Here is a 25,439-nt window from a genome sequence, read left to right as displayed (position 1 = left end):
TGTATACACCCAGAATATATCTGAAGTGTGAATTTTAAATATCACCTTAAGAGGCTCTTTTTATTCACGAAGGGTGTTTCTTTAAATCTTGAGCACCAGCACTTCCATTTTTCTGCTGTACCCAAATCGTATTACCAAGATTTTGTTTATGCTGGTTGCTACAACTGTTACATAATATTGTTTGAATTATAACTTTTATTGCGCCATCTTATTTATATAAGTAATGTTTGTATAGGTGTAAAATATACTAATGTGATGAGCAAATAGTATGGAATGCTGGGACGATAATAGATGGTATATAACTTCTACTCACTCTTGGGGTAAAAGCAGGAAGTCGCCGCCTTGAAGAAGCTGAGGAACCGCTGCGACTTACAGGCCGAGATGGAGTCCATCTTGTTCTTCCATCGATTTCTGACCTATTCTCTAACGCCTGGTAAAATGGAAGATGACATCTATTATGAACCACTGCCCTACAAGACCTTGCTGCCACAGGTCACGTTAACCAATCAGAAGTTAACGTTCGGTTTATTAAAAGGTATGTCATTATTAATACAATCATAAGAAACCATGCATTAAAAAAAGAAAGCTGATCAAATCTACTCTTTAATTTCTGTTCTAATAGCTCCCCTGATGTCGAGTGACAGATTCATAGTCATACAAGAAAGTAAATATAACCGGAATATCAACATGAAATGCAGTGGAGATTTCCATAATACAAAACTGTATTCCTTTTAGTTACACATGTAGAAAATGAATGTATTAAACATTTACCTCGCCATCAGAATTCACGTAGGATACACTTGCCAACCAAGGATCTTCGGAGCTATTACTGTGCTCACTTCCAAATTCGCTGGGACAGCTATCCACATCGCTGTAACCCAAGCTTCGTGGCAGAGATACTCGAGTGTCTGTACATTTATTGGCCCATGTAGCAACATGTGTAAACCTAGCGTACGGATCATCTTCACCTAAAAATCTAGAGAGCATTTGAAGACATTACATATCTACATATAAACAATGCATGAAACCGTTTTAATTACCAACAGAATAAGAACTATGTATGCATAGACCATCAATGTATATTACCTGCTGTAGGTGATCACAGGTTGTTCTACATGAATGGGAGAGGAATGCTGGAAAAAGATTTAAAAAAAATGTTTGTTTTAAAATCGGTGTAACCTATTGAACCCTCAAACGTTTCATTGGCTGGTTATCTGGCTGGCTATTCTCACACCATCACAGACATATCATGCGTTGGAATAGGTTTGTTAGAATGCCATAGACAATCACTGGTTTGCCTCTGTTCATATTAAGAGGCCTTAAATAATGTAGAACACCTGGTGCCTTAAGAGCCAACAGGAATCCCAGTCCTACAGCAGGTCAGGCTGCTTGGACAGCTCCACATGAATCTAACAATGAACAAGCAACCACAAGACGCATACATTTAGTATTTTTGGATTCCCACTTGGAGGAAAAAAAAAAAAGTACAAGAAAATGAACAAGTAATTGTAATTTATAAAAATAAATAAAAAATCACCTTTTTTTTCTCAATTTCAAGGGTTGAGAGCGCTGACCTCATGCTGTCATTATTGTCATATAGAGACTTGTTGGCTTCACTATAAATAGAGCACAATTCAGTTTATTTCCAGTATGTGAGCACATCAAGGCACATATTTAAAGGGCCTGTAGCATATCAGAAAAACAGTTACCATTAGCAAATTCAGACCAAGCAGCATGCTTGGAGAAATCTTTTAAAGTAATAATTTTGGTGCCTAGCTACATGCTCTCAGAGAGACATCAACTTCCACATTAGAATCAGAGCCATGCTGATGAGACTCACAAGGTCAAAACTGCACTGCAGTTCATAACTGGATTGTGGTCACTGATCCTTTTGGATCATAGTCCATGAAAAAAAAAAAAAAAAAAATCCCACATGCACAAAAAACAAACAAACACACACACAAACAACCTGTGTTTGAACCAGCGTCCATGACTAAGTGTATCTGCAGTATGGAGTCTGTAACCCGATGCCTATCTGCTCATCTTGAGTTGTATGCCCTAGGTGGAACTCTCAAAGTCAAATTCAGGATATGCAGATAATGCACAATGTTAAAGGTTTCCCTGGACTGAATAAGGAAGGGAAAGACATGACTGCTGCCCAGGGAGGGGGGGATGGATTAAAGGGGATACATATGTAGCGAGAAGGGAACTGGTATATAAGGGAATCTGGGGGTGGGCCCCTGGCCACTCAGCAGGTAGGAAGAGATCTAACAGGAGCTTTCCCACCCTCCCTCCCTAGGATGGTTACTGTTGGTAGAAAAGTGGCGGTGGTGGTGGTGTTTCTTCTTTGTGTCTGGTTGTCTCTGTTTTTGTTTTGTCACAGCGGAATACCTGGCCAGCGCATGGGAAGGCAAGTGCCAAGTCGGATTGGGGAGTCGCAGCATGCTTGGGCTGAAGGCGGAAGGCAGGCTGCTTTGGACTCTGGAAAAAGGATGTGAGATCTGTCTGATGGATGAATCACCCCATCAGCTGACAGTTGGTTTAATGCTGGTCAAAATGTTCAATAAAGCTGTGGCCGTTGCCCTTATCCATTATACAGGTGTTGTGTGTTTATTGGGCAACGGATGGGTTGTGGGTCTGCAGTCAAGTAAAGAATAACTTTTCTTCACTCCAAGTGAAATCAAATAATAAACACCAATAACTAAAATTCAAGACAACAACTGACAACCTGGAATAATAGATAATCTGATGATTGTTTCCAGCTCAGTATGACTTTTACTCATAATTCATTTTTGAATTCTCCCAAAAAGCAATGTTAGTGAATAAACATGTACAGATCTATAATGCAAACACACATCCATACATCCCATTTTATGTTTCTTTCACATTAAATACTGTGATCTGAGGTTCTATTATACGCCAATCTGACATTGCTGACATTTAAGGGAATTTGAAATGGATTAAAACCATATGTCGGTTCTCGGAACTCACTTTAGTAATTGGATTTTACTGCTGTATTCTCTGCTCTCGTCAATCATTGTTTTCAGCATGTCCATCTCTCTACAACAAGAAATAAATTCAGATTATTTATATGGTAGCATGTACTTTACATAGCATGGCACGCTAAACATTAGTTTATTCGTTCAGATGGCTTGCATAACTGAAAATAGTTCTCCTTGACAATTAAAAGATGTAAAATACAATATACAATATGTGTAACATTATTAACAAAGAAACACGGTACTTAAAGCAACAGGGCACCATAACAACCTCAAAAATACAATAGATGTGCATTTTACTCAATGAGAAGCCAGTTATAGGTTGAGAATGTCAGTGGACACTAACAACTATCAACAGCACTCAGTACAATGCTTCTGCAATTAAGCCAGGGCCAAAGGAGGCAGGGAGGACTGAAGTATGGGTACAGAAGGCAAGGACCACTTTGGGGTTAAATTATTTGTAAGCACTTTAACTCCTTAAGTTAAGACATTGAGATGACGTTGCTATAGTGCCCAAAGTGTTCCTTTAATTAGGATTGCAATTCTTCTCTACAACAAGCAATGCAATATGTGAACCTTCCCCAAACATGTTGGTTGTAAATCTTTTAAAGGCCGTAGAAAGCAAAATAATAATAGAACAAAAATAACATATGACTGATGAATCTGTGATTATTCATTTAGACATATATAGATTGTATAATGTGTTGTGTATTTTGGTAATTTCAGTAGCATGCCTGCTAAAAATGCAGTTCAGTTAACGCTTTTTAATCAGTTTTTGTTTTGGACTCTGCCACACAAGTTCCATTACCTTTCATAGTGCATGTGCTGGTCAGCATAGTCATTCTTTAACGTGTCCAGTTCAGCCTGCAGGAGTGAGATATTGGTCTGGGTCTCTAATAAATTATGTTTTAGGAACTCATTCTCCTTAAATGGGAATAAAAAAAATTAAAAAAAAGCATGGTAAAGTATTGACATAGGAACTTGATACACATCACAAATGGCAAATGCATTTGACTTAACATTACAACACATCAAATAAGTCTTATAATAAACTCAATACCAGGGATGAAAAATTTAGTAATTCAATTTCCTCCTTTTTACAATAAAAAGTTAAGATAGACAGACAGACAGACAGACAGATCAGTGGAAGCGCCCCACCAGTTTTTATTTGGAAAAAAACAAACATTAAAACACTAAGATTATTTTTCTGAAGGTGAGGGTGGTAAGCAAAAAAAAAAAAAATATATGGGAAACATTTAGTGTCTCTTTAAAGGTACACTGCAGCAACAATAACCATTTCATCGCTTTAAATTGGTTATAGTGCCTGGAATTCCCTGGCATTGTCCCTCCATCCAGTGGCAACCCATTTTAGAGCAGTTTAGCATTAAATAATGGTTCCTGGCCACCCACAGTCCGGCCCCTTCTGGAGGTGTGGTTAAGACAGATTACCCACTTCCTTTTAGTCATACCATCATACTACCAGTTGGAGCTCTGATTGGTTGTCAGTGTCAGCTGACTGCTTTTACCAATCACAGCTGTCCACTGCTGCTCAGGCTAATTCCTCATTAACCGAAGCAGCGCAGATGGGATGGGCTGCTGGGGACTCAGTTTCCAGTAAGTATGTATCAATCGTTAACATTTGTAAGCGTTGAGGTAATTGTTCCTTTAAAACTGAACTTATAATGGTGTCTATCGCTGTAAAGGGACATTAGGTACTTTCTTATCTCCATTTATGTGAAACCCATCCCTGTGAACACTATTAAATCACAAGAGAACAATGTGTACCTGTGACAGGTCAAAGATTTGGTTTTTTAGCCTGGTGCTTTCTTCCCTGGATTCCAGGATCTTTCTCTGTTCTTCATGCTTCCGAAAATAATAGAAACAACACATTGTATAAATTCCAAAAATAACGACAAGAAAATATATTAGATAAAACACAGTGGATATGCAAATAGTGGGCATGAATTCATAGAATCTTGTCCTTTTAGAGGTTTCTTTGATTGCTTTATGCTTCCTATAAATTAAAAATATACACAGAAATAGGATAATAAATGGAAACAACTTATGACAATACTAAGTAGTTGTGTCCAAGTGATTCCAATTATCTTTGGCACCAGTGAGAGACTCCAGGGGTCTCTCGGGATATAACCCTAGGTAGTATTACAAAACAAACGCAAAAAAACTATAGGGGTGCAAACCAGAAAATGGTCACGGTGGGGAGTGCTAAGAAAGGTAGAAGGCTAGGCATCCACATAAAAATTCAGAGATAAATTAAATATGCAAATGGAAGTAGGAATACCTGTGTTGAGATTACCTAGCCTTCTATCTTTCATAGCACTCACCACCATTAAACATTTTCTGGTTTGAGTTTACATATAGAGCCATAGTTAATAAAGCTCTTTTTATTATCTCTATACCAGTAATGTTTGATGTAGCTCTGTTTTAGATACTTTTACTTGGACATAGGAGTTAACCTTAAAAGGCTGTTACTGTATTCACTAAGCACTTTACTGCAGATTATCTAAGAATTCTTACTTGGCTACAGGCTCATTATTCAACACAAATATTACGTACAACTACTATTCATATCTCTAGGAAGTATAGTAGGTTTCATTTAAGTGAACCCCTATACTTTTGGCGTTTGTTTTCTAACCCTATAAAGTAAAGGATCACTATAGGGTCAGGAACACAAACATGTATTCCTGACCCTATAGTTTTAAAACCACCATCTAGCCCCCCCTGGGCCCCTCATGCCTCCATAAATATAGAAAAATCTTACTGTATTCAAGCCTGAAGCTATAACTCTGCATGCTGTTTGCCTCAGAAAAACAAGAAGTCTGCTGACCTCATCAGAAGTGGTAGCCTGATCCAATCACAATGCTTCCCCATAGGATTGGCTGAGACTGACAAAGAGGCAGATCAGGGGCAGAGCCAGCATGATTCAAACACAGTACTGGCCAATCAGCATCTCCTCATAGAGATTAATTGAATCAATGAATCTCTATGAGGAAAGGTCAGTGTCTGCACGCAGAGGGAGGAGATACTGAATGCTTGGATGCATTTTAGGCAGCCATGACCCAGGAAGGATCTCTAACAGCCATCTAAGGAGTGGCCAGTGAAGTTATCACTAGGCTGTAATATAAACACTGCATTTTCTCTGAAAAGACAGTGTTTAGAGCAAAAAGCCTGAAGGTAATGATTCTACTCACCAGAACAAATTCAACAAGCTGTAGTTGTTCTGGTGACTATAGTGTCCCTTTAAGAATATTGTTCATTTATGCAGAGAAATAATAAAAACCCGAAAGGAGCCACTCCAGGCTATCTGTGCTCCAACTACACAAACTGCGATACCGTACTTGTATTCCAAAAAAAATAAAAGGATATGCCAATAGATTAATAATTTATTGTAGAAAAAGCACACCACAAATGCAATGCTAGGGTTCTTCAGACCAACTATTTTGTTGTAAATTTGCAGGAACATCCACTTTAACCTATTGAACTTTAATTATAAAAATGAGAAATAATGCCTTTTGATGGATGTGCACAGAATAAGTTAAAAGGTATGGCATTGTATCTTTGATAAAGTTAGAAGGTATAGTATCGTGAGCCAACTTATGATTTGGCTAACAGAATTTTAAATACCTTTATTTTGCACGTGTGAATTTTGTTATTTGATATGTTTAACTAACAAAAGGTTTCAGTTCTAGGAAACAGTTACAGTAGCTATTTTGGAGCTACAGCCCTTCTTAGTGTGCCTCAGTGGACATGAGAAGGTGTAGTAAAAACTGATGACGTGCCATTTTATTGTGCGTTTTATTGCTTGATTTCAGATGACCTATGCACCCCAGTACCCAACCATAACCCTATGAATATGTCTTTACGGGTCTCAATTGTTGGGACCCCTTAATATTTTAGTTCACTTCAATAAGGGCTCAACAGGGTAAACCATCACCACCACACCCCCTGGATCACACAAAGGTAATGCACAGGTCAGCAATCATTTACCTCTTCCTAGATCGCCCAGGGTTTTCCTTGTGGTGAATGTGTGTTTTATGTGAATGTTGGAATGCGCAGGTGTGTTTGGATAAAATTGTTTTCCCACAACAAAACAAGGTTAAATGTGAGTACAATGGTTCATAAAAGGTGTGTGTAAAGCAATGGTACCAAGGTTGTAAAGAAGAATAAACAAGGAGTTGTTTTTATTGTCATTTCTAACACAGTTAACAGGTCACTGCATCTGCTTCATATTTAGTCACACGGAAAACCTTGTATTTTTCTAATTTTGGCTTGATGCCTTCATAGTAAATAGTGAGAAAGCAAGTTCCCTACTAAAATTAACTTTCACAGTTGTGAGGAAACCAATACTTCAAGCAAAATAACAAAAACAAACAAATTAATAAATAAAAATAAAATAAAAAAATGATCCCCAGCCCCCAAAACACCCTCCCCAGCATCTAGGTGAGCACAACGAACCCTTTGAGCCAGGGTTAGCTAAAGGAGGATCGAAGAAACTATTCTGTAGTAGTTGTTTAAAGTATAAACTCTATCAAGCAGAGCTTTCTGTTGATTTAATTTCAGAACTGCTAATATTGTCTCATTGCCCATTGTTTCATAAATAAGTGATGCTAATCATAAGATTGATAATGTCTGTCAAACGATAAATTAGTTTGGAATAGACCAGATTTAATTTAATATAAAAATATCAGAAGCTGCTAATTAACAAAGGTGAAATACTGCTTATGTCACTGTAAGATCACAATAAAAGGGATCGTATAATCACAGTGCTAAAATGATAGGGCCACAGTGATTAATGACAGTATCAAAGTGTTTAACCTTGAAGCATTTAGCCTTTCCCAGGCTTTATATAGCCCATGGAGCAGCATAGCGTGACAGTGCGAGAAAAAGTGAGTGTGATTGGTTAAATAAGGCAGAGCGATGGGAGGTGAGTATGACGGGATTGGGGGAGTTATTGTGAGTGTGGCAAGGTGAAAAGGGTGACATTGTATGTGGGCTGTTAGCGTTACACAGACACACAGGTGCATACACTGACACACGCAGATATACAAACACGCACACCATATAACATCAGCTGATACATATACAGATACATACACACAGAATGAGACACATGCAGTTACACAGACACACACAGAATAACACACATGCAGTTACACATAATGAAACTTCAACAGATATAAACATTGACATACATACAGAAACACTGACACATATGTAGTTACACAGACACACAGACAGATACACAGATACTTAATGACAAACACTCAGATACACATAATGACACACATACAGATACATAAGGCACACACTGACATACAGACACAGACACACGCACACACACAGACAACATGTTTAGTCAACCTCCGCTTTCCTACCTTTTAGGTGCAGGAGGGTGGCTTCCCTGGGGTTCAGTGGCTTGCTCAGGCTGATCATTGGCGGATCCAGGGGGGGGGCAACGGGGCAATTGCCCCCCCCGAGATTCTCCCCTGCCGGATAGTGCAGGGCTGACATTGCCCAAGTGCCAGCCCTGCATTGTTTTGGCACTTGGGCAATGTCAGCCCTGCATTGTGCCTGCAGACCGGGAGGGAGATCAGTGATCTCCCTCCCCGGTCCGCAGGCACATTACTGACAGACGACCGGCAGGGGAGGGAGAGAGGACCCGGGAGCTGTTACCTGCAGCTCCTCCGGGTCCTCCTCTCGCGAGATTTGGAGCGTTGCCGCGGTTACCACGGCAACGCTCCAAATCTCGCGAGAGTGAACTCTAGCCCTGGAGCGCGGGCTAGAGTTCACTGGAACCACTGGACCACCAGGGATTCCCCACTGGGACCACCAGGGATCCAGAAATGTCCCCCCTCCTCCTCAATAAAGGTAAGAAGGGAGGGGGGACATAATATATTTTATTAAATACATTTTTTTTTTTTATTAAAAAGCCTCCCTTCCCTCCTCCCCTCCCCCATACACACTGCCCAACATACACTGCCCCCATACACACACTGACCCCATACACACACTGACCCCATACACACTGCCCCCATACACACACTGCCCCCATACACACACTGCCCCCATACACACACTGCCCCCATACACACACTGCCCCCATACACACACTGACCCCATACACACACTGCCCCCATACACACACTGACCCCATACACACACTGACCCCATACACACACTACACACACTGACCCCATACACACACTACACACACTGTCCCCATACACACACTACACACACTGTCCCCATACACACACTACACACACTGTCCCCATACACACACTACACACACTGTCCCCATACACACACTGTCCCCATACACACACTGTCCCCATACACACACTGTCCCCATACACACACTGTCCCCATACACACACTGTCCCCATACACACACTGTCCCCATACACACACTGACCCCATATAAACACTGACCCCATATAAACACTGACCCCATATAAACACTGACCCCATATAAACACTGACCCCATACACACACTACACACACTGCCCCCATACACACACACACTGCCCCCATACACACACACACTGCCCCCATACACACACACACTGCCCCCATACACACACACACTGCCCCCATACACACAAACACTGCCCCCATACACACAAACACTGCCCCCATACACACAAACACTGCCCCCATACACACAAACACTGCCCCATACACACACTTCCCCCTTACACACACTGACCCCATACACACACTGACCCACAAACACTGCCCCACATACAAACACTACACACACTGACCCCATACACACACTGCCCCCACAAACACTGCCTCCATACACACACTGCCCCACAAACACTGTCCCCATACAACACTGTCCCACAAACACTGTCCCCATACACACTGCCCCACAAACACTGCCCCATACACATACTGCCCCGCACACACTGCACACCTATACACACACACAGTGCCCTACACACCCTGCTGCCCCCCCATACACACATTGCCCCAAACACACACACACGACCCCCCCCTACACACAGTGCCCCCCATACACACACTGCCCCACACAGACATACAGTGCCCCCCCATACACACACTGCCCCACACAGACATACAGTGCCCCCATACACACACACTGCCACCCTTACGCACTCACACTCACTTCACCGCTCACACACACACTGCACCTTTCACACACACTTCACCCCTAACACACACCACTTCTCCTATGCCCTATATCCCAGCAGACCCCAGGTAAGTTGTCAAACTGTTCTTAAACGGTATGACTACTTACTCCGGGGTGGGATCCTGGCACTACTGGCACCATAACTACTACACTGAGCTGTAGTGGTTATTGTGCTAGGATTATTTTTTTTAAAATAATTTACAAGTGCCCCTCCCGAGATCAGGCTCTGGATCCGCCACTGAGGCTGATGGGACTGACTCGCTCCTCTCCTTCTCCTCCCTCCTTCCTTGTGGTTCTCGGCAATTGCTGGCACTCTGACCTCATCACAGGGTGCTTGGTCGCGCTGTTAAAGTGCCGCAGCGCTGACCGGGCCCCCGAAGACATATTTCTATCGGGAGGCCCTAACAGCATGGGCCCCTGGAGTGACAGGCCTGGTCACAGCTGCGACCCATGCGACCGCGGTAGGTCTGCCACTAGCTAAGGGAAATGGGCCTTGACATTGCTAGGAGGCAGGAATAGAATGTTGGCAGTGTTGGTGTTTGGGTATGAGTGCGGTGGGGTGGGGTTTGTCATAGGGCTATATCAGGGGTGGGGAACCTTCGGCTCTCCATATGTTTTGGACTACACCTCCCATGATGCTTTGCCAGCATTATGTGTGTAAGAGCATTATGGGGGATGTAGTCCAACACCTTTTGGAGAGCTGAAGGTTGCCTATCCCTGGGCTATATAAAGGCAGCATTTTAGATAAGGGACTATCTTAATTTAATCCTCTTTTACCTGTTGTTGCCCACCCTCCCTACCTTTTGGTTTGGTCTCCAGTTTGGTAACAGCGGCGGGGGATAGATGGAAAATTTGGGGGCTAGGTAATTTTTCATATGTGGGATAGTTTTAGTTCGGTAAGTTAGGTTTTGGAATGGTATTGGAAGGTTCGAGCTTGTTGGTTGCTCCGAACCTGTGCTGTGTAGGTGTATCTCGGTATGTGAAACGTGGAAAATTATGCCCTCTGTGTTAGTGGTTTACGTGTATATGTTATGTATATTGTTTATAATGTGGTATCAATTTATTGTTAAAGTGGGTCATAATTGTTAAATTATTGATATGTCAAAATGTAAGCTATGTTGACAATGATCTTGTTTTACTTGTTAATCTTTTTTTGTTAAAGCAGTGATATATTTCCCCAAAATATGTGGTGTCTAAGTCTTTTTAGGGTATGTGTATTGCATGTGCTAAAAGGACGACTATGCAAACGTCACGCATGTTCTGATACACATTCCCCTCAATTGTACTGATTTAACCAAACTTGGCCAGACAAAAAAAAACTGACTTCACAAACCACTCAGCTATCTCATCACTTACTTCCTGGATCTTTGAGGATATATGTTCTATAAATGGCTGGGCAGAAATTTACACTATTGGACCATGGTATATTTATATAAAACTGAAAAATGGACAGACGTGATACTCCTAAACATGTAAGTCAGCATTAATTTTTTATTTTATTTTTTAAACATTCAAAGAAGACTGGAGTGTAAAGCCTCTATGATATAGAAATTTGTTGTATATCCAAATAGAACATTCCATCATATTACTGCCTTTAACTAATTTAGAGATTTATTCATAGATTACCTTAGCCAGTCTGCTGACCGTTGCTTGCAGGTCCATTATTTCGTGCTCGTGCCTCATTTGCAGCTCCTGGAGGGCAATTTCAAGCCTATGCTGCTCCTGTAACATGGGGAAGATGTTTAGAAAGAAATATAATCTATAGACATGATATATACCTACATTAGGTATACAAAAAGAGGTTTTAATTGAATTATTGGCTTATTTTAGCATCAGCAGCTACATTTCCTGAACATATTTTATATCATAAACTCTAGTGCAAAGAATTCTCATTATAATTGCATGAGGTCAGGTTGATATAATAATAATATTTGTAAGATCAAAATTAAATAGCATAATGCATTGGATGTTTAAAATAAGAGACATAAAAAAAAGGGAAACATAACACTACCGATGGTTTCTGTGAACCAGCTTCAGTGTTTAACTGTATATAATTATGCAATACAAATCTGTACACTGAATACCAGGACAGAACATTGAATGATATAACGTTTCAGATACATAAAATGGTCTGTCTGTTTCACCAACCATATCAAAAAATATTTAACCCAGTGGAGAACAATTGGTAATCTTAAAGATGTACTCCTTCTGGCAATTCTTGGTTTAAGTCTAGAATCCATAGTTTTTAGCTACAGATCCAAGCACCTGTTGTAACAGTTATGGTGCATGAAGTTGTCCCTGAAAATGTACTTTTTTTTCAGCAAAATGTTTGGTGCCCAAATTCTATTACCCTCCCACAGACATTGTCTATTTAACCCAATCAAATCATTTACAGGTATGAATTAAGAATTTGTAGCTAACAAGCCAATTTGGCAGCCACCAATTGAGGGAAATAGATTACGTAGAAACTCACGGTTCCCATCATTATCCATTCACAGCCATTTGGGCTTCTTGTATACATCAAGATGTGGAATAATGACGATATCAATTATAAACCTGTACTGGGTAGAATACTGATTAAAAGAGAGGGGGCAATTTCTCATACCTCTTCCCGTATTTTATATTCCACCTTGTTTAAGTGAACATGCAAGTCTTCCTCTAACTCAGCCATTTGTAAGGCAGTGTTCTCCTCAGTTCTGCAGGGAATATACAGATGGAAATTATAAGACAATTGCACCGATGTAACAGAGCAAATCGAAAAGGGACAAGTCTAGCAAACTTGCATCTTGATACATCCATACTTCACTTCTAAATGCAATCCAACCACAAAACAGCATGTAGCTCGCTTTCTCCACCACAAGCACAATCTTTAATCAAACATTGCCTCCCTACTTCTTCACAGCACATTTCTGACCTCCCCTGATCTGACTCATCCTTTCTTCTAGTCTTTTGTACATTCTGCACGTGCTCCCCTTTCTTTCTGCAATTTTGAGTCATCTTCCTGCATCAAACTAGGGACATCGAGATGCAAGTATCAATTTTGTGGACTTCTTTTTTCTTTCTAAGTGAATGTTTTTTTTACTATATTTTTATAGGGGTCAATTCTCAGCCATATATATAATCCAAACCATCATTCAAATTAAATACTCGTTTAAAGTTAAAATGCTCAAAGTTATAAAGTGGACTCATATTGTTTATATCGCAGAGCAATTACTTAACAGTTAAAAAAAATTTTTTTCTAAATTAAAATGCATGAGAAAAATGTTATAAACCCAAAACTGTAAATGTAATGATCAATACCTGCTGGAGTAAGCCGTCTAGCCTTAGCTTAAAAGTTCAAAGAAAATGTGTCCCTCGGCCAGTTTTCTTCTACCCCATGCCATGTAGTTGACAAGGTTTCAATGACAGTATTGCGGACTAGACACACTCTGAATTCCTATCTAGTTTTAAGTCTCTCCCTACAGTCTCTGCATGTCCACTTGAGTTGTCATAGTTACTCCATGAGAAGAGTAAGAGGATTGAAACTACAATCTTCATCTAAACCCATGAGATAACCTGATAATTTCACCATTCATTACACAAACCTTTTGAGGACAACTTCCAGCTTCTCAATGTTCAGCCTCTGAGCCCGGAAGTCATGTGACATGTTATTAATCAGCTTCTCATACTGTTCAAGAAGACCTGGGACAGACACTCCATGGATATTCTGATATAAGGTGAACAGAAGATCTCTGGTATCACTACAAATAAGAAAGATATATTTAGACGGACATTCACACAAATATTAGAATTCGTAACCTGGCTGCAAAATGTCCTGCATGCAATGGGCACCTACCAAACATGTACACCATGTGAAGATCTCAAATGATATTCAATAAAATTATGATCAAGGCACTCGGATTCCATTTTTTTTCTAAACAAGGAGCACAGAAAGGCAATATTTTACACCAAAATAGCCCTCTTAACGGTCATTTTTAATTGTATAACTCAGTGGAGGCTGGTAAAATCTTTAACATAATTTGTGGATGAACTGAGAGATGTCTACTGAACCTAATTAAATTTAATACAGGGTGATGGTGAAGCGCTATATTTAACTCAAGATGTGGAAACAGGAGATAATCTTGAAGAAGTGTGAATGTACCTGAATAAAATTGTTTCCTTGAAACCTTAACCTTGATATAATTTCCTTAAAAGTATAAACACAAAAAAACAGTATCTATACAAATATTCACTATATAGGCAAAAAATTAAAACAGTCCAATAATTGTAGTCTTTGTATGAAAAAGACTACAATTATTGGACTCTTAATTTTTTGCCTATATAGTGAATATTTGTATAGATACTGTTTTAAAGTAATAGTTTAATAAATATTTTTTTACTAAGATACTATTTGGCAAATTTTTCCTGCTACAAGAAAGAAGGATTGTGGTCCTTAACCACATATGCTGTTCCATTGAGCCTATTCTGAAGGCTCTGGGTTTGTGAGTACCTCATCTAATATTTTATCTATTTTAATAATTTATTAAAGGTACTGCACTATATATGCTCTGTATCCTAGATTGAAAATAAGAAGGATAAAGGTTCCCAAGAAGGGAGAGGGTCGCCTTTACGGACCCCGCATGCGCAAGAACTGAGCTAAAATCTTTTGGCACGTCAGAGTGTGAGTGGGAATATTCTCATATACATATTGCATTGTGTATTTTACAGTTTTACGCTATGATATGTTTTTTTGTGTTTATACTTTTAAGGAAATTATATCAAGGTTAAGGTTTCAAGGAAACAATTTTATTCAGGTACATTCACACTTCTTCAAGATTATCTCCTGTTTCCACATCTTGAGTTAAATATAGCGCTTCACCATCACCCTGTATTTCATTCCTTAGTTTTTAAGATAAGATTTTGGTGCTTTAGCAGCTTCTCGTGTTAAATTTTAACCATTTGGTATATAATAACTTTGGCTCTTCATATTAGCGCTGGTACACCCACCCGTTTTTTTGATTTCTAATTAAATTTAAATTGATAATTACATTTTAAAAAATAGTCAGGGGAGTTACTGCTTGAACAAACGTACTTACTGCTCTTTAAGAATTCATGATATAAACTGAGCTATAGGTGAAATGGTAGGTACATGAGCAATGCAGAACAGGGATGCTACATTAGAAAGACATGAAGGTGAAAAAGACACTAAGACACCGGTAAATAAGATCGATTTGTTGATAGTCCTGATTATCAAATTATGTTAACACAAATAAAACACATGAGATTCCACAGGATCTTAAACCACTAATCATCATACCCTAAATCTGGTAACATTCATAACTGGCCTATGCACGTTGTGAGCGAGAAGGCTACTGATGGACATTTGGTCGCTCATTGCCAACTGCAACTGACTGCATAGAGCAGAACGGGGTGGCAGTTTAGAGGACAAAACATTCATGTATGCATAATAAAGGGAAGTTGGAGGTGGGAATCACAAATCCATTGTGGACAACTCTATAACAACATTTGGCCAGTGATGTCACATCGGGATTTCTTTAGTGCATCGTAGGCAGAGGCATAACTAAAAACCACCAGTGCAAAAATGGCCTGCCCCTCACCCCCCTCGTCTCCTTTCCCACCAGCTTCTCATTCGCGCCCCCCAGCCCCTCACCCCTCCATATGTCTCATGCCCTTCACCCCAGCCCATCCCAGTGTCTCATGCCCTTTACCCCAGCCCATCCCAGTGTCTCATGCCCTTCACCCCAACCCATCCCAGTGTCTCATTCCCTTCACCCCAGCCCATCCATGTGTCTCATTCCCTTCACCCCAGCCCATCCATGTGTCTCATTCCCTTCACCCCAGCCCATCCATGTGTCTCATTCCCTTCACCCCAGCCCATCCATGTGTCTCATTCCCTTCACCCCAGCCCATCCATGTGTCTCATTCCCTTCACCCCAGCCCATCCATGTGTCTCATTCCCTTCACCCCAGCCCATCCATGTGTCTCATTCCCTTCACCCCAGCCCATCCATGTGTCTCATTCCCTTCACCCCAGCCCATCCATGTGTCTCATTCCCTTCACCCCAGCCCATCCATGTGTCTCATTCCCTTCACCCCAGCCCATCCATGTGTCTCATTCCCTTCACCCCAGCCCATCCATGTGTCTCATTCCCTTCACCCCAGCCCATCCATGTGTCTCATTCCCTTCACCCCAGCCCATCCATGTGTCTCATTCCCTTCACCCCAGCCCATCCATGTGTCTCATTCCCTTCACCCCAGCCCATCCATGTGTCTCATTCCCTTCACCCCAGCCCATCCATGTGTCTCATATCCTCACCCCCAGCCCATCCATGTGTCTCATTCCCCTTCCCCCCCAGCCCATCCATGTGTCTCATTCCCCTTCCCCCCCAGCCCATCCATGTGTCTCATTCCCCTTCCCCCCCAGCCCATCCATGTGTCTCATTCCCCTTCCCCCCAGCCCATCCATGTGTCTCATTCCCTCCCCCCCAGCTCATCCATGTGTCTCATTCCCCTTCCTCTCCACCCTGCCAGAGCGCGGTACCGAGTGCTTTCTCAGTGAGCACATCCTGTAAGATTTGGTATACTTGGTACACACATCGGCAGGATGCAAGAGGGGAGGAGCACAGTAAAGCGCACCCCTACTGCCAGTAACCAGACGACCGTAGCCCTGGGGCGGTGGGGCTGTGCACCTGCCCTAAAGGTATGCTCGCGTGCCACGGTCGCAGGGGTGGCAGCTGCAGCCGGGCCCCCTAGAGTGCCCCTGAGACCGTGGTAGGTACGCCCTATCTTAGGTACAGTAAACATACAGCAGCTATACAACTTTATGGATTTACAGCAAACGCCTGCTGTGTAAACATGCACCATATACATAATTATGTGGGAAGAAAAATGTCAATAGACTGGTCATGTAAATAAAAAGAGGTAGATTATTTTCAAAATAAAGTATAATAAAATATATACAACAATATAAGAATATGTTCTTAACCTGAAACTATTACTAATTGGAAATTTAGATCAGAACTGCTTGTCAGCAGGGTTCATTAATGACTTAAAGCTGTATTAGGTAGCAGGTACAAAGAAGTGAGACTCTGTCAGGCTAAAATGGGATCGTGCGGAATGTGGGAGGGAACAGGTTCTTTATCTTCTTCAAACAGGTGTAGCTCTTATGACCAGCCTGACAGCGATCACACATCAGGAATACCTTCACCGACATCTGTATGACTGTTTGCAGTCTAGGTGGAGGTATATTGCGTTGATTCAGTGACTAGTGATTCATCATTACAAGCATGTAACCAAACAATGATTATTGTACAGCATTGGCAAGTAGCCCAGTGGTTGCTTGGGCAATAAATGGAATATTTACAATATACATTTATAAGTACATTTATATTTTTCGTACACATGCTTGTTCTTGCATTAATCTGGTGATTTTGAGGTATGACTGTGCTATAAAATTGCATTGAATTACAGAGTCACCAGTTGAGCTATCCTTGTTTAAAAGCTCAAGAGGCTGAAAGGGTTAGCGGAGTTCCTGAGCCCCACGTGAGAAATATGAGTAATTTACAGCCTCAAAAAACAAGTGTTTTCTGTTGTGTATTTATTGTACATGCCGTACATACATTGTCTGCAGTAAAATCCAGGCTTAGTGAGTGCCTTACATAGTATAGTTGGGCATCAAGTGACCAAACAGAGGGGTGACATTTTGAATACGAAAAACTCATATTCACATTATGTCATTTAACCCCTTAAGGACCAAACTTCTGGAATAAAAGGGAATCATGACATGTCGCACATGTCATGTGTCCTTAAGGGGTTAAAAAAAAAAAGAGAAGAAAACTTTTGTGAGCCCCTCTGTCACAATTTCTTTAGCCTAATGTTCCTATCTTCTAGAAGTTCAGTGTATATATATATATATATTTTTTTTTTTTCTGAGTAAATCATTGACCACCACAGCCATAATATTGACTATAATATGTTTTCAAGCTGTAGTAAAATGTGTGTTAGCTAGTTTGTGCACATGAATAATTAGATTTTGCTTTGAATTGCTTCATTTATATACAATTGTGATTTAGGTCCTCCTCATAAGAAGGAATACACTATGGACTGTACACTATAATGTCTCTCTAAGTAAAGGCAACTTTTTAAAGTCAACATTTACAGAGTGAATCCTCTGCTAAATATTTATTTAACAGTTCATATACAGGGCTCTCATCCAAAGAGCTTTACAATTTATGCAAGAATAATATTGGTAACTATACATATAGGTGATAAATAGATTTAGACACGGAAACAAAGGGAGAAGAGAAACTGCCCAAGAGCTTACTATCTAGAGGAGAAATTGTGGGTAGAAAATACAATTATTATGAAGTAACAGTATTGTATCCACAATTATGCCTATGCAAGGAGTACTGCAAAAAAAAAAAAAAAAAAATACAAATCAGGGATGGATTTCACATTAAGCAAAGTAGGCACCTGCTTAAAGGCGTATATTTTCAGCACTTATATATGTGCCTTTTTGGATCTTAGGTGGGCTGGTGAGGAGAGCTCAGTACCAGGAGCCTTGGCCAGTGTCCCCCATAGCCCAGTCAGCCTCCTAAGTTTGATAGCAGACTAGCAGGGGCAGACATAAAGGGTGTCAAACTCGGTGCTGCCCAAGCTCCTCTAGTGTCTGTGTGAGGCTGAACAGGAAGTGAAAGGGATCACTTTCTATCTGCCCACTGACAGCCTCCCACACAGGAAATGCTTAGAGGAGGAACAGCGTCAGCATTGAGTGATGCACACTGTTTAACACCTACTCCATCTCTGTTATCAGTCATAGGAGGCTGACTAGACTAAAAAAATCATGGCAGACTGAGTACTTTCCAAATAACCAAACGCCACATGTCCTCAACACCCATTCCCCCTTACTCTTAATTTAACCAGTCACAAAACCTAAGCAAACGCTTTCCTTAGTCCCATATTTAAAGCGGCTCTGTCACCATTTGGGGTCATATATTGCACAGCCAATTTATGGCATCATCGCTCGGTGGAGGGGGGGGGGGGGGAAGTAGGTTTTACATTCCTGAATCTGTCCCTCATGGCTGCTGCTATTCCTCTGTCGTCTAGTCCTCTTCAGCTTGCGCAGACGAGGGAATGAGAGCTATGGAGGATACTGTGAGACTGAAGGATTCTCTATTAAGAGACCTTTTTTTCCCCTACAGCCACTACTGGTGACGACTTGAGAAAATTGAGAAAGCTTGTCAAAAAAAAAAAAAAAAAAAAAAAATCTCTTTTGTCAAGCATAGGAAAGCTACTGAAACAAAGTAGTCCCTATTTCAGTGAAATTCCAATGCGAGTATTTCATACAGATTAGTTCAGAGTGAGTGTAATGAAAATAGAATCTAGAAGCAACGTTTTACAATCACCATGCATTGAATGAGGAGGAAATAGAAGACAATAAGTGTGCAATAAGTCAAATATAGAATACAGAGTAAAGGGGTTGATAAGCATGAAGTCAGGACCTACAGAGAATGGAAGGTGGTGTTAAAGAAAAAAAATTCCAGAATCACTTTGAATTTGTATTAAAGGGTAGCATCTTGGGAGAGGAAACAGCCCGGTCGTAACCGTACTGATGGGGATCTGGGACTAAGGGAGGGTGATACGGACAGATATGTAAAGACGTTTAGAACTCAACATTACTGGGATTTCATTAAATGCAGTAAATCTTCTAGATTAATTTCTAGCTACATTTCCTCCCATTTATCAAAATTGCCCAGAAATCGTTTTTAAAGGGAAATTCACATCACTTAAACATTCTTTTTAAATTAAACATTCTCCTTCAGCTATTTCTTTAAATTAGAGTACAACAGTACATTTCCAAGCAGCACCAATATTGGCCAATCTGATTCACACGTCAGAGTTGGAATGTCTAAGAATAGAGTGCACCCAATATATCACAAGCTGAGTCAGTCACTTGAGCAAGTTATACTGGTTAAACATATCAGAGCAGCAATATGCCAAAACTGTAATCAGGTGAGAGAAAGCATTATAGCATGTTCATACCTCCAGGCATTAGTCTGCCAGAGAGAAGGAAATACTTACGTGGTAGCTGCGTGGAAAGTACTGAAACACATTTGCATCCATTCTGGGAGATTAACGGATGTAGTTAAAGGAACAGTCTGATCACCATAACCACTATAGTGCGCTGTAATTATTATGTTGCCAGAAGAGCACAGGTGCCCCCCCCTCTATTGTAAAAGTGTTATCTTCTTATAGTAGTGGTGGTGCCAGGTCACTCCTGGCACCATAACCACTGCAGAGCTCGTTGAGGTGTAAAAATAAAATGAAATGTTAAAATACACACCTTTTTATCCATCCGCTGAGTGCCTCCATCTTAGCTGCCTGTCAATCATTGTTAGAACTCTGTTCTTTACATCAGGCAGTCAGTGTAGAGAAACCATAAAAGGAGAACAATGGCCTAATATTTCATATTTTTGGATATGATTTATCTACACAAGTCACCATTAAAAATCTATTGGAATTTTCCTAGATACATTTTTTTGAAACGTTTTTTTCGAATAGTTTGTAATCATTTCTATTTTTTATTTTATTTTTTCTCCTCCTCTGCAATAGATTTGTATTCTCTGAACTGGACTATGATAGCATTTGCTAAACCTTTATTATAAAAAATAAATTTAAAATTTAAAAAAAGATTATATATATTAAAAAAAAAAAAAAGGTTAACACAAGTTATTGGTGATTTTGAATGTTTTTTTTTTTTAGTGGTATAAAATATAGAGAAATAACAGTTCTCATTTAATAGGCATTTACAATGAATAACACTAATTTTCATACAGTCAGTAAACTAACAAGTTTGCTAATTTTAACTACCGGTTTTTTTATTACTCTTGTCTTTTGGCCCATGAATATTTTGGTGTAGTTTTAAATTTTAATCCCAATGTTCTCGTTTAAATTAACAACTAATTTCATAGCTAACCTAAAGGAAGTGACAAATGATTTGGTCATAGTTATTAAATTAGTGTGTAATTAAGATTTGATTTGTCCTAGCACTCGAACCTGGCGTAACACAACATTCGACAATAATAGCATGATTTATTCAAATATCACTCAGATTTAACTTTTTCCCCTGTCAAAGCAGCACAACAGTACACATGGTACTTTTGCAGAAACTGACATTACATATCATATGCAAAGTCTTTAAATTAAATGAGTGTGAACCAATATAAGACTGCTATGTTACACATTTTTGTAGGATTTTATAAATTCTACACCAATTCTTTACGTGCTTCCAAAGTGAATACATTTAAGAAGTCATGTGAAGAATTCCAAAGTACCACATTAATTAATAGATGCCACACTGGGGACACACTTTGTGGGTATTAAATATATTGCCTTGGGGGGGCGTGGCCTGGCTGCTGATGGAGTAGGACGCACGCTTTCGGAGCTCCCAGGCCCTAACCCGCTAAAGCCCCTATAACAAAGCGTTAAACTCCCATACAACCACGCTGATGGTGAGAACTAAGAAGGGGGCCACTCCCGGCCCGGCGTTGCCCTCCTCGGGACACCCGACGGGACCTATGGACGATTTTCTTGCTACACCGCAACCGCTGGCCGGCGCACGAGGCCCAAACAATATGGCGCCTGCGTCCCCGGGTATGAGCAGCCACGATCCCTCCCCGCGGGGATCCCCCGCAAGAGACACACAAACAGATACTCTCACCCAGCTGTCCGCGGACATGGCGGCTATTGCGGCGAACATGCTCACGAGGGGAGACAAGGCTGAACTCATTGCGGAGCTTCGAGCAGCGGTACGTGAGGAAATCACGGCAGTGAGGCGGGACCTGGCGGTGCTGGAACAGAGAGTGGACGATTTGGAGGTACACAGCCTGCAGGCCACCCAACACCACCGGGCATCAGAGCTGGCAGCCACAAGGCAAGGCAATATCCTACTAGAGTTGAGACGCCAAGTAGAGGACCTTGATAACCGAGGCAGACGTAATAATATCCGCATCAGGGGCATGCCGGAATCTGAAGGTGAATCGCCACGTGAGCTGCTCGAAGGCCTATTTACCCAGATCCTGGGCGAGGCCGCACCGCCAGACTTTGGACTTGAGAGAGCTCACAGGGCGCTTAGGGCACCGCGCAGGGATGGTCAGCCGAGAGACCTGATCTGCTGTCTCCGGTCATTTCAGCTAAAGGAGGCCATTATGAGGTCGGCCCGCTCACAACGCTCAATCCGATACATGGACTCACCTATTGCACTGTACCAAGACCTATCCAACATCACCCTGGATGCGAGACGAGCCCTAAAGCCAATTACAAATGCGTTACAAGAGAAGAGGATTCACTATAAATGGGGATACCCGTTCAGCTTACAAGCGAGGATTGGAAATATATGGCACGTCTTGAGGTGGCCCACAGAAGTCCCACGCTTCCTGCACGCGCTGGGCCTACCGGACTTGCCTGTACCTAACTGGATTTTGGACTATCCGCCCGCAAGGCCTACGGGTCCGACTACACCAGCTGACATGCTCAGAAGGGGACCCATGCCGAGTACACCCCCCCAACGTAGAGGTGGCCCGGACGCGCCGGAGGAATAAGCTGCGATTGGGCCCCCGGGGACGCAGAACCCGCATCGACGAATGACCTGCACACCGTTTTCTTTTTTCCTACCGGCCAGGCCCGAGCAGTGGACAGCCCCTGACCTCCCACCGCATAGAGTGAAATGCAGAGGCCCAGAGACACCAGGACTGTACGCCAGGGGTATGTACTGTCTTTGTGCCCCCCCCCCCCTTCCCCCCCCTCCCTCACGGGGACCCTGAGATTCCCCGGGATCTTCCTAACCCGGGGGGGGCCGATGTTTTGGGGAGGGGTATGGGATGGGTAAGATAAGCATTCCGACATGTTTTAGCGGGTGGCTAGCAAGGGGTCTTGCAAACCCACAACAGGGGATTCATTATCAGGTGGGGTGGGGGGTGTGAGACGATCAATGGGGGGATAGCCATGCCGGCCAAGGGGCCCCACCCCGACGGGGGGATGGGATGTTTGCTGGACATTGCACCACCACCGGCCATGAGATAAGGGAAAGGGGGCCGAATATCACCCAGACTATGCCTATAAATTGACAGATGTGATCAGGCCTCGAGCCGCTGTTGGGGCCGGGGGTGGGAGGGGGGGGTGCGGGCGGGTGGAGGGGGAGGCCTGGCCACGCACCCGTGACGCGCACGCGGCCGACCGGGCTCCAGCTGGGGGTCATACCCTGGCGGGCGCGGAGCCAGACGCGGTGCGGAACGATTGCGTCTCCGGGGGGACCATGTTGATTTGGCGGGCGGAGGAGATTTTTAGCCCATGCAACTGAATGTTATGTACATGTTTTACTTGGTTTTAGCCTAAGTTGATGTTTTTGTTCATTAGTCCTGTACGTTAGCTATCCAGTAGGGCAGGGAGACCCCCCCCGACTCTGTATGTTATATATCCACTCCAGGACACAGGGAGGTGGGCCCGGAAGTGCTTTAGCCCTCACAATCACGAAATTGGGGGATGCAGGGATCCCGGCAATTCCCGCACAGGCTAGGCTCGGGACACCAAGGGTCCCCACCCGTTCTCAGCATATTACATGGCCGACACGGGGGTCCCGAGAGGGGGATTAGGGCCGCCATGGGTACCCCGCGATAGCTTAGATAGGGAGACTCGCCGGGCACTGACCCGACGGAAGACACACTCGGCGGGTTGGGAGCTGAGGAAGTCCACTACTGACTTCACCTACCAGAGAGGGCGACCGACACCATAGGTAGCCTCCCACGCACCCCACGCAACTGACCTATACTGTACATACTGGTCCGGGACTGGAAGGGGCTTCACCTTAGTACCCCCGACAATCTACACCCGACCAAGGTTCATTGTTGCCTTTTGTTCCCCGACTGACCTACTTACCTAGACGGTTGACCACACCTTCACCACATACCTCCCCACCCACCTTTCCCTCTCCCCGAATAGACCCGACTAGACCGACGAAGCTTTCCCTTACGATACCCCACTGAGCCCGGGCGGGGGACTCTCGCGAAGAGACTATGGAGTCCTTTAAACCGGCGCTGCTTAAGCTCTGGTCCCACAATGTTAGGGGTCTTAACCTCCCTGAGAAACGAGCTCAATTGCTGCGCAGGTTATGGGCCGACAAGGTGTCCATAGCGTTCCTGCAGGAGACGCATTTCCGCGGTTCTTCCGCGCCAAAACTGGAAAATAGACGCTTTCCACAGGGTTACTTTGCCAACCACCCAGACATGAAGAAGGTGGGTGTGGCGATTTTATTCGCCCACTCGGTACATTTCCAACACAAGGCTACTCTCATTGATCCGGGGGGTCGATACATCTTCCTTAAAGGCTCCATTGGAGACGTTCCCCACACGTTCGCGTGCATCTATAGCCCCAACAGGCAACAACACACATTCATAGCCAAGACACTGATTAAACTGGACAGGTTCAAGGAAGGCCTCGTGGTGCTGGCAGGGGACCTTAATGTCCCTCTTGACCCGCGCATGGACTCCTCTCGGGGAGCTAGTACGGTCCCGGAACACTGCCTTAGATCGATCAGACGTTCCCTGACCAAAGCTGGGTTAGTGGACTGCTGGAGGGCGGCGCACCCGGAAGACAAAGATTTTTCTTACTATTCCCCGATGCACAAACAATACAGCAGGATAGATTACATATTCATGCCCCAGGGTAGCCTGCCTCTTCTCCGGGAGGCTAATATAGGACTTATTTATCAGTCAGACCACGCACCAGTCGTGGTGGAAATAAAATCTCCACTGCTCAAACCCATGGAACGCCAATGGAGGCTCAATGAGTCCCTGCTGGACGACCTAGGGACCTGTACCATAGCCCGTCAGACTATCAGGAACTACTTTGAGGAAAATGACACAGTAGACATGTCCCCCCTGACACTGTGGGAGGCCCATAAATGCGTAGTCCGAGGGCACTTCATTTCCGTGTGCACACAGCGCAGGAAAGACAGGGCACGCGAGCTTACAGACCTCACGAAACAGATAGCAGACTTAGAAAACTCACATAAGCACACACTAGACGACAACATACATTTACGGCTCACAGAAGCCCGCAGAGCACTCACGAACCACCTTTCCCAGGGCCTGCTGCACACCATGCGAAAATCCGCCAGGTTCTTCTATGAGCACTCCAACAAAAGCGGCAAACTCCTGGCGAAGATGCTCCAGGAAAAGCGTAGATCCCAACACATACACAAAATCCAT

General features: G+C 42.7%; 1 protein-coding gene across 2 annotated transcripts in view; it reads right to left on the bottom strand.

Annotated features, from left to right (window-relative positions):
* Positions 1–25,439, bottom strand: part of LOC134603200 (ras and EF-hand domain-containing protein-like) — a 51,169-nt gene that overhangs the window by 15,128 nt on the left and 10,602 nt on the right. For both annotated transcript variants that reach the window (XM_063448939.1, XM_063448940.1), the window contains exons 2-11: positions 13,762–13,917; positions 12,783–12,873; positions 11,804–11,899; positions 4,785–4,862; positions 3,808–3,923; positions 2,992–3,060; positions 1,538–1,616; positions 1,087–1,133; positions 772–976; positions 314–430 (exon numbers count right to left, since the gene is read on the bottom strand). In XM_063448939.1, the coding sequence (XP_063305009.1) occupies positions 314–430; positions 772–976; positions 1,087–1,133; positions 1,538–1,616; positions 2,992–3,060; positions 3,808–3,923; positions 4,785–4,862; positions 11,804–11,899; positions 12,783–12,873; positions 13,762–13,917 (1,054 nt within the window). The remainder of the gene's footprint in view (positions 1–313; positions 431–771; positions 977–1,086; positions 1,134–1,537; positions 1,617–2,991; positions 3,061–3,807; positions 3,924–4,784; positions 4,863–11,803; positions 11,900–12,782; positions 12,874–13,761; positions 13,918–25,439) is intronic.

This window comes from Pelobates fuscus, chromosome 3, assembly GCF_036172605.1.
Source record: "Pelobates fuscus isolate aPelFus1 chromosome 3, aPelFus1.pri, whole genome shotgun sequence".
Lineage (NCBI taxonomy): Eukaryota > Metazoa > Chordata > Amphibia > Anura > Pelobatidae > Pelobates > Pelobates fuscus.
This window is presented reverse-complemented; position numbering and strand designations above follow the sequence as displayed.